The sequence below is a fragment of the Vigna unguiculata genome, chromosome 9 (assembly GCF_037176805.1).
Source record: "Vigna unguiculata cultivar grain cowpea cultivar isolate G323 ecotype 2 chromosome 9, ASM3717680v1, whole genome shotgun sequence".
Lineage (NCBI taxonomy): Eukaryota > Viridiplantae > Streptophyta > Magnoliopsida > Fabales > Fabaceae > Vigna > Vigna unguiculata.
Genome location: NC_140800.1, coordinates 23,769,715 through 23,781,005, shown reverse-complemented (window position 1 = coordinate 23,781,005; position 11,291 = coordinate 23,769,715). Strand labels below are relative to the sequence as shown.

Below are 11,291 nucleotides of genomic sequence, written 5' to 3'. Positions count from 1 at the left end.
CCTACAGCATCATCACTGCACTGTCACCGCCGGGCGGACTTCACCATGCTGCCAGGCACCACTCGTCGCCACCGCCTGGCGCACCCTTCCCGCACCACCAGGTGCCACCGCATCGTCAGGGTTTCTACTGCACCATTCTGCCTGGCGGAACCCTCCCTACCGCCAGGCGCCTGCTCGTGTTGTGACCACTATCACTGATTTGCGTTCCGTCCGCCTGGCGGCTCGCTTGCACCGCCAGGCGCCATACCAGTAGTGCTCTGTTACTGGTTTCTTGGCACTTAAACAGATCCCCAAGGGATCTCAATCATACAACACAACAATTTACAGCACAGCCTGGTTTTCCAATCATACAACTATAATAAGATTGCATCACACCCATTCAAACATGCCATCAAATCAAGTATTGTCATGTACCCATACTCTCCTTCACTTACCCCTTTAAACATGCCCCATACATTCTACATACAGCCGGTCTTAGGATCATACAGTCTGATATTTTATAAACTCATATAAATAATATACGTACCTGACATTACATACGATATTGCATTTTATTAAATCTCTCAATACTATTTTATTTAGCTTTAAAATAAAACACGAAAATATATTACAATCTACCATTAATTAATTTTGTTAAACATGAACCTTTATATTATTATAATTAATAATAATACGGAAACTACGCTGCACTTCCCAATTTAATAAACACGGCTTATATTATTATAATTAATAATAAAAGAAAAAAAAAACTAATTAGCAATAGATTCGTGAAGCTACGCTGCACTTCCCAATTTAATAAACACGGCTTATACGAAAATTAAGAAAATATTGGTCACCATAAGATAAAGTTCTTTCCTACTTTATAAGTATTTAATTATCATCGTAATAAATAATAACATAAATATTCCTATATATATGTATTATTATCGCCGCTTGTAATTACACCTAAAAGAGAAGGAATCTTGGCCTTTTTTTCCCAAAGTGGGCTGCACCGCAATCATAGGAGAATTATACCTCCACCCATAAGCTTAAATTTCAATTATTTGCTTTTCAACTAAAAGGACCTAACATACGTATGCAAAGCTGCAGCTAAAAAGCTTTAAAGAAAAGGAATTGGAAAAGGCTAATCCACCTTTACATGTAGTTGACGTAGGAAAAGAATAATAAATTGTTCACATGTGGGCCATGGCTATGCTACCACATTAATAACCTTGAGAAATGAAACTAATAAAAAAAATAAATAAATAAAAGCTAACCCCTAAATATCAATCTACTGCAACGTAATTGATAAAAAGCTTTATCCCTGGGTCCACAAAAGTTACTAATGAGGTATTAGTGGAAAGAGAATAGAAACTAAGGTTGTGTCCCATCATTCAAAGTACAAAGCTATATCCAATTCAATGTTTTACTATCCACGAAGGATTTAAGTATGATATGTATATATGTTGGTAGTGTGGAATAGGAATCGCCGCCACTTTGCCTCTAGATCTCTCGCCGCAATACCTCCTTTACAAAAAAAAACCCACCAAAACACACAACAAAACCTGGCAATCTAAACTTTGGAGCGAATCCAAAGTGCACCACTCTGAGATATAGCACCCCGCGCATATATCACTAACAAAGGGACGAAAATCGTCTCTCTCCTGCGTGATGCCTAAAATCACTACCAAATTTATGCTCTCGTAGAACCACTCATCTAGCAACTCCACATACTAGTAAGTTTTCATACAAACCATGGGTTCAAAATAACTAATAGCGCTTGCAGCAAACACGGGGTTGTACCGCAGCCACCGAAAGTGGCCTGCAAATTATACCAGGAAGAACACCACCATACAGAAATCAAACAGGCATCAACATGGAGAAAGGGAAACAAAAATAAACCAGTATAGCAACACAGTTATCATGCTTTTGGCAGCCACTACAATTTAGACAACAACAGACGAACAAAAACTTGCACTGCATAAACAATCAATGGATACAAGAAAACACCATAGAGTCCCGAAAAAATACCCATCCATCCCACTTTGGTTCTCATACATCACGCATAAGAGTAGAAAAGAAGACGAGGTCAGCTCCCCTAACCTGGTTTTTCCTTCGCTTTGCTACGATAGAAGTTTTTCCTACACCAAATGCCTCCTTAGCCTCTTCTCAATTTAGCCCCCAAAACTCACTCAAGCCTCACCGCGAACCCAAGTCCTCTCACACCTTTGAGTACTCTCAACCATTTGAGCTAGTACTTCTCCACGACACATCAACCACTAATAAATGCCATAAAAGTTTCCACGACCCGCATTTATTAATTAATTAATTATTTAATTAATTAAATTTCACGGGTCTTACAATCCACCTGCCCTCTTTGAAACCTGTTTTGAATCAAGACTTCACTTAGCCTTTCATACCATGAGCGAGGGGCTTGCTTAAGTCCATAGAGAGCCTTTTTCAACTTATACACATGATCTGGAAACTCGTAGTCTGTGAATCCAGGGGGCTGTGCCACATAGACTTCTTCCTTAATAAAGCCATTTAGGAAAGCGCTTTTCACATCCATTTGGAAGAGCTTGAATTGTAGTAAGGATGAAATGGCAAGGAGGATTCGGAAGGCCTCAAGGTGTGCTATAGGAGCATAGGTCTCATCATAATCAATCCCTTCTTCTTGACAGTACCCTTTGGCTACCAATCTAGCCTTATTCTTGATAATCACACCAGAATCATCCAGCTTGTTGCGAAAGACCCACTTAGTGCCTATGATTTGCTGAGATTGAGTTCTTGGAACAATATCCCAAACATCATTTCTCTTGAATTGATCCAATTCGTCCTACATTGCTATAAACCAGTGTTCATCCTTGAGAGCATCATTCACTGATTTTGGCTCAAGTTGAGAGACAAAGGCTACATTTAGACAAAACTGGCCTAGCTGTCTGCGTGTGGAAACACCTTTAGAGATATCCCCTATGATGTTGTCAAGAGACATATTTTTAGGAACTATCCAGTCAGCGGGTAAATCTGCTGTAGAGGTTGAAGTCTTAGCTGCTCCAGGTGATGAATCTGCTGCTGCCACAGGCTCAAGTTGTGTCAAATCTGCACTTGTGTCATTTAATTCTGCACTATTTCTTGAACCAGAGGAATTAGCAGCATGATTATCAATATTCTCATCAAATCTGCACTTGTGTCATTTAATTCTGCACTATTTCTTGAACTAGAGGAATTAGCAGCATGATTATCAATATTCTCATCAAATGCAACATGAATGGATTCCTCTATGGTTAATGTTCGTTTGTTATAGACTCGATAGGCTTTACTAGTGGAGGAGTAACCTAAGAAGATGCCTTCATCAGCCTTAGGATCAAACTTGCCAAGATTTGATTTTCCATTATTTAGTATAAAACACTTGCAACCAAAAGCTTTGAAGTAAGGTATATTTGGTTTTCTACCTTTGTAGATCTCATAGGGTGTAAGTTTCAAAACAGGTCTGATTAACACCCTGTTTAGCACGTGGCAAGCTGTACTTACAACATCTGCCCAAAAGTATTTTGGTAAAGAGTTATCATTGAGCATTGTCCTTGCCAACTCTTCCAAAGATCGATTTTTTCTCTCAATCACACCATTTTGTTGTGGCGTTCTAGGGGGCTGAGAAATTATGTGAGATACCATGATTTTCATAAAACTTTTCAAAAGATTCATTTTGAAACTCACCCCATGGTCACTTCGAATGGATTTGATTTTCAAGTCTTTCTCATTTTCAACAATTTTGGCAAATTTCCTAAAAACTGAGAAGGTGTCACTTTTAGATGAGATAAAGAAGGTCCAAGTAAAGCGAGAATAGTCATCCACAAGAACAAGTGCATAAAAATTTCCTCCTAAGCTTTTGGTTCTAGAAGGTCCAAACATGTCCATATGTAACAGTTCTAATGGATTAGAGGTGGATATATGCTGTTTTGACTTAAAGGATGTTTTTACTTGTTTACCTTTTTGGCATGCATCACACAACTTGTCTGACTTCAACTTTATATCAGGCAACCCAGTGACTAACTTCTTTGACACAAGCTTATTTAGGTGACCCATATGTATGTGTGCAAGTCTTTTATGCCAAATCCAAGGTTCATCATTTTTAGCAAAAAGGCAAGCAATTGAATCAAAAGAAGTGTTTTCAAAGTCCACCATGTATATGTTCTGAATCCTTTTTCCTACAAAAACCAGTTCATTTGTGGATGCATGACAGATTAAACAATGATGGGCTTCAAAGGTTACTTTCAGATTCTTATCACAGAGTTGGCTAATGCTAAGTAAATTGTGCTTGAGTCCATCCACCAACAAAACATCCTCAATTTCCACAACTGATGATGACCTTACCTTACCAGATCCAAGAATCTTACCTTTGTTGTTGTCACCATAAGTGACATGTCCACTTACTTTGTATGAAATTTTGCTGAATTTCGAGCTGTCACCTGTCATGTGTCTAGAGCAGCCACTATCCAGATACCACATTGACTCCTTAGCTTCAGCATTGTCTTGCAAAACAAATTATTTTGATGAAGCAGGTACCCAAACAAACTTGGGTCCTCTTGTGTTAGACTGTGTTGCAGTTCTTTTAGGCACCCATTTGAATTTTCCTCTAGGAACCCCACTGTTTTTAAAGTAGCAGGAAGTAGAAAAGTGACCAAGTTCAGAAAAATAGGTGCATATAATGGAGGATGGTTTATTGATGTTGAGAAAATTTCTGCACGATAATCGATTAGGGTTGCCACTATAACCAATTCCCTCTTTATTCAGCACACTCCTTTGGGATCCTAAAATAGCATCTAGGTTGGATCTTCCTAGAGTGAATTTTGATAGGGTTTTCATTAAGTACTCTATCTTCTCTAGCTGTCCTGGATAGTACATACATCTAGACCTGGAGTGTTTTTCAGATTGTTCTTATTTTTCCAAGCAAGTTGTTAGATTCTCATTTTCCTCTTCTAACTGTTTTATTCTACCCTCCAGCCACGTAATCTCTCCTTTACGTTTGCTATTTGACTTTTGTAGTTTTGTAGCTTCCTTATGCAGTTCATTAAAGGCATCAAGCAGTTCATAGTAGTCATTTTCCTCATGTTCAGATGTGAAACTACTTACACTATTTTTGGATGATTCTGCTTTAATGGATGTTTCAGCTTTAGCCATCAGACACAGATTATTTTCCTCTTCAGTGCTGTCATCAGATTCACTGGATGTGCTAGAGTCATTTTCTTCCCAGGCAATGTAGGCTTTCTTTTTCTTCAGGTGCTTCTCTGCCTCATTTTTCTCATCCAGTTTCTGCTTCATCTTCAGCACTGGACAATCAGCTTTGATGTATCCTGTCTTGCCACACTCATAGCAGGTTTGAGTTCCAGATCTGGACTGCCTCTTGTTTCCTGCATAACTGTTGTTAGTTTTATTCTTATACTTCAGAAATTTTGAGAACTTTTTCACCATTAAGCTCAAGGCTTCACTACCAGAGTTTCCATCATTGGAGTCATCTGCAAAGTCTGCTTTCTTCTGTTTTACTGCAGATTTTACTGCACTCTTTAAGGCTATTGTGTGCCTTTTTTCTCCATCCACTTCTGCCTTGAGTCTTCCAAGTTCTAGTTCATGTTCTCTCAGCTTCCCAAAGAGTGTGGCTATGTTCATGCTAGTGAGGTCTTTGGATTCTGAAATAGCAGTGACTTTAGGTTGCCATGTCCTGTTTAAACTCTTCAAGATCTTGATGTTTAGCTCTTTCTTATCAAAGATCTTGCCAAGAGCTAGGAGGTGATTTACTATATGTGTAAATCTCTTCTGTACATCACATATGCTTTCCCCAGTCTTCATTCTGAACATTTCATACTCTTGAATAAGAGTATTTTTCCTAGCTCTTTTAACTTCATCTGTGCCCTCATGGGTGACTTCCAAAACGTCCCATATCTCTTTGGCTGATTCACACACAGAGACCCTATAAAATTCATCCAATATTAGTGCATAAGATATAATATTCTTGGCTCTAACATCATAATATGCCCTCTTATTCTCATCAGGGGTCCATTGTGAGAATTCTTTGGGAAAAGTCTCTCTATCCACTATTTTAATTGGTTTAAAAGGTCCATTTACCACTGCATCCCACACCCCTTTGTCTATTGATTCAAGAAAGATTTTCATTCAAATTTTCTAGAAGGGATAGTTTTCCCCAGCAAACAGAGGGGGCCTGTTGATGGATGCCCCTTCAGCAAAGGTTTGAGATGTATTAGACTTAACAGGATCTTTCTAATCGATTAGCGTGCGATTAACCAGCTCTGGTGCCAATTGTTAAAAATAGATCTGTCTAATTATCTTAACCACAAAGGGATCTGAATTGATTAATAGGCTTTTATCTGGTTTAAGATGAATCTTGAATAAATCTTTAGGTTTTAAAGCTCAATTAATCAATTTCATAGTTGTGGGTTAATGGACTGTTTAAATCAATCAAGAAAGATTATGAGAGAGAAGAAAGAAGCAAGACACACAATTTATACTGGTTCGATTCAAGGCGAATCTACATCCAGTCTTCTCCTAAGTAACACACTTAGGAGGATTCCACTAAACAGATAGGATCCAAGAATTACAAGCACACCTATGTAATTCTAAACCCCCAAAACCCAAGAACTTGATTTACCAATCAAGAACTCCCCCTAAGAGCAATGCATCCACACAATTGCACCTAGGCCTACACTTCACACACTGAAGCAACTATAATCAGAAATACAGTAAACAAAAACAAGAAACGAATACACCTATACTGTGCAGATTTGACAAGATGCTCCTTGATTCAAGCAAGACCCATCATAGTAGAATCAACTATCAATCTTCTTGGATCTGCACATGAGTGATCTTCCAGAATATTCAGAAACTCTGTGACTCTCAGATGGTTCTCTTTCAGATGAAAAACTGCGTGATCTATCAAATTTCTCCAGACCCAAAACAGATTCTAAAAACAACTTTTATACAAAGATTTCTGCTGTCACTAATTTGATTAGCAATTTACCTAATCGATTATCGTGAGTATATTTTCACTTCCTTTGTGCCATACTCACAGCTAATCCATTAGTTAAAAAACTAACCATGCAAGATTACACAGCATAAGTGTAATGGTCCAAAGCAGCACACAGCAGGCCTAAAATACATTGATAAAACAAAGCTATTAGCCTAATGCATAACCTAATTGGACCAAGCTATGTTTTATTCTAGACCAGTAGACATCATCAAAATCATTCTTCATTCATAGGTGAAGTAGCTCCCCCTTCCAACAGGAGTGACCTGGTATTTTCGCCTAGGCGGGTGGTTCTCGCCTAAGCGAAACTACCAGAAAGCTTGTCCCTGTTACTGCGTGAAGTCTCGCCTAGGCGAGCTGGAGTCGCTTAAGCGAGAGATACTCTCGTCTAAGAGAGCCAGTTTAGCCTGAGCGAGAGTTCGCCCAGTTTTTAACCTTTGCCACTGTTCGAGCCTCGTCTAGGCAAGACTGACTCGCCTAAGCGAGATGGCTTCTCGCCTGGGCTAGAATGTCTAGCTTAAGCGAGAGTCACTGCAGTGGGGCACCTCAACTTCTGTTTTAGAGAGTAAAATGATATGTTTTAATGTGGTTTTGTGCAAGGAAGTTCTTATATGCTTGAAATGTCATTATTAATGTATTGTGTGATGAAACTAGATGAATAAGAGTGGTGGCTGGAATGGAATTTCAAGGGAAATTCATGTGAATTGTTAGTGTGTGTAAGGACGTGTGGAATCCATATGGGTTGGTATCCTGAAACTCCAATAATCATTCACGCTCAGATAGAGTAGAATGGATTATGTCGTGAGGAGTAACAGGAGGTCCTAGTCTTTGGACTTGATCCAGTCCTAGACGCAAAGGGGACTTACCCTTGGAACGGTTGGGTGATAACTCCTTGTGTCTAGACTCTATAGAGTCTGGGAACCGTTACAGGTGCAAGCCACCAAGGGAGAAATATTTAAAAAATAGAAAATTTAAAAATCTTATAATAGAATTATATCAAAAACTGAGAAAAAATAAAAAAATACAAAAGCATTTTCAAAGTATTTTAAATTCAAAATAAAGAAAAAGTATTTGTTTTAATTGTTTTGATAATTTTTTTAGTTTCATAATTGAAATATAATATAATAAAAAAAAATAAGATAATGAAATATTAGTAAAATTATCATTGTCTAAAAAATAAAAAATATAAAAATATATAAACATTGAGAAATATTGACACATAAATACATATTTAAAAAAACATTTTAAATTAAGAATAGAAAAGATTATTATTTTTTATTAAATTTGATAACATTTTAAGTTTTCTAATAGAAATATTGTACTACAAGAAAGTCGTAATCACTTATGACTAACCAATTATTTAAAAGAAATAACTATAGAGGTGGTTAGCGTATATATTAGTTTTTAAAATGCTATATTTGATTTGTTCATTACGTCAATAACTTTTTAACCTAATTGTACTTCAATTGTGGTAAGTTAGATTATAATACATTCTTTTCAATTGTTAAAAAAGAATAACAAAGTGGTGTATCATTTCGTTTAAATTTTTATTTTTTATTACTTGAAAATAATTGTAATTTTATTGATAATTAAGAAATTATTATAGAATAAAATATTATTATAATAATGGTTGTGGTAATCATAATCTATAAAACTTATTCATAAAATAAACTAAAAAATAACAAATTGGATGTATCATTTAATTTAATTTTTCAATGTTTATAACTTGACGTTATTGCATTACATTGATTGAATTTTATGTTCTAGTTATATCTTTTATTTTTTAACATCTTTAAAAGAATAACTTGTTATATCTTGAAAGAAAAAGAAAATCTTTTATCTTAAACACCTAATTTGATAAGTTTTAAATGATTTTTAATTGAAATCTTGTGCTATAGAAAAAAAAAGTTAATAAAATATTACTAAAGTATCATTTTCTAAAATTTAAAAAATAAAATTAACTAAAAAAGATTATAGTATAATTATATTTCAAAAATGAGAAATATTTAAAAATAGATAAATATTTTAAAAATATTTTAAACTAAAAAATCAAAATAAAAAATTTACTTCGTTTCTTTTATTGGATAAAAATTTAAATTGTTTTAATTGAAATCTTGTGATATAGAAAGAAGATAAGAACAAATATTAATAACATCAAGTTTTCTAAAAATCTTAAGGGAGAAATATTTAAAAAATTGAAAATTTAAAAATCTTATAATAGAATTATATTAAAAAATGAGAAAAAATTGAAAAATATAGAAGCATTTTCAAAGTATTTTAAATTAAAAATAAAGAAAAAGTATTTGTTTTAGTTGTTTTGATAAATTTTTTTAGTTTCATAATTGAAATATAATATAATAAAAAAATAAGATAATGAAATATTAGTAAAATTATCATTGTCTAAAAAATAAAAAATATAAATATATAGAAACATTGAGAAATATTGACCTATAAATAGATATTTAAAAAAGCATTTTAAATTAAGAATAGAAAAGATTATTATTTTTTATTAAATTTGATAACATTTTAAGTTTTCTAATTGAAATATTGTACTACAAGAAAGTCCTAATGACTTATGATTGACCAATTATTTGAAAGAAATTACTATAGAGGTGGTTAAGCGTATATATTAGATAATATTAGTTTTTAAAATGTTATATTTGATTTGTTCATTACGTCAACAATTTTTTAACCTAATTGTACTTCAATTGTGGTAAGTTAGATTATAACACATTCTTTTCAATTGTTAAAAAAGAATAACAAAGTGGTGTATCATTTCGTTTAAATTTTTTTTTTTATTACTTGAAAATAATTGTAATTTTATTGATAATTAAGAAATTATTATAGAATAAATATTATTATAATAATGGTTGTGTTTATCATAATCTATAAAATTTATTCATAAAATAAACTAAAAAAATACCAAATTGGATGTATCATTTAATTTAATTTTTCAATGTTTATTACTTGACGTTATTGCATTACATTGATTGAATTTTATGTTCTAGTTATATCTTTTATTTTTTTACATCTTTAAAAGAATAACTTGTTATATCTTGAAAGAAAAAAAAAGTCTTTTATCTTGAAAACCTAATTTGATAAGTTTTAAATGATTTTTAATTGAAATCTTGTGCTATAGAAAAAAAAAAGTTAATAAAATATTACTAAAGTATCATTTTCTAAAATTTAAAAAAGAAAATTAACTAAAAAAGCTTATAGTATAATTATATTTCAAAAATGAGAAATGTTTATAATAGATAAATATTTTCAAAATATTTTAAACTAAACAATAAAAATAAAAAATTTACTTTTTTTCTTTTATTGGATAAAAATTTAAATATTTTTAATTGAAATCTTGTGATATAGAAAGAAGATAAGAAAAAATATTAATAACATCAAGTTTTCTAAAAATCTTAAGGGAGAAATATTTAAAAAATAGAAAATTTAAAAATCTTGTGATAGAATTATATTAAAAAATGAGAAAAAATTAAAAAATACAGAAGCATTTTTAAAGTATTTTAAATTAAAAATAAAGAAAAAGTATCTGTTTTAATTGTTTTGATAAATTTTTTTAGTTTCATAATTGAAATATAATAGAATTAAAAAAATAAGATAATGAAATATTAGTAAAATTATCATTGTCTAAAAATTAAAAAATATAAATATATAAAAACATTGAGAAATATTGACCCATAAATACATATTTAAAAAAGCATTTTAAATTAAGAATAGAAAAGATTATTATTTTTTATTAAATTTGATAACATTTTAAGTTTTCTAATTGAAATATTGTACTACAAGAAAGTCCTAATTACTTATGATTGACCAATTATTTGGAAGAAATTACTATAGAGGTGGTTAAGCGTATATAATAGTTTTTAAAATGCTATATTTGATTTGTTCATTGTTAGGTTACGTCAATAATTTTTTAACCTAATTGTACTTCAATTGTGCTAAATTAGATTATAACACATTCTTTTCAATTGTTAAAAAGGAATAACAAAGTGGTGTACCATTTTGTTTAAATTTTTATTTTTTATTACTTGAAATTAATTATTAATTTTATTGATAATTAAGAAACTATTATAGAACAAAATATTATTATAATAATGGTTGTGGTAATCATAATCTATAAAACTTATTCATAAAATAAACTAAAAAATACCAAATTGGATGTATCATTTAATTTAATTTTTTAATGTTTATTACTTGACGTTATTGCATTACATTGATTGAATTTTATGTTTTAGTTATATCTTTTATTTTTTTACATCTT

General features: G+C 32.3%; 1 protein-coding gene across 1 annotated transcript; it reads right to left on the bottom strand.

Annotated features, from left to right (window-relative positions):
- Window positions 1-4,914: 4,914 nt before the first annotated feature.
- Window positions 4,915-6,147, bottom strand: LOC114163549 (uncharacterized). Its single transcript, XM_028047853.1, has one exon. It carries the CDS (start codon window positions 6,145-6,147, stop codon window positions 4,915-4,917), a length of 1,233 nt encoding a protein of 410 aa, XP_027903654.1.
- Window positions 6,148-11,291: the final 5,144 nt, after the last annotated feature.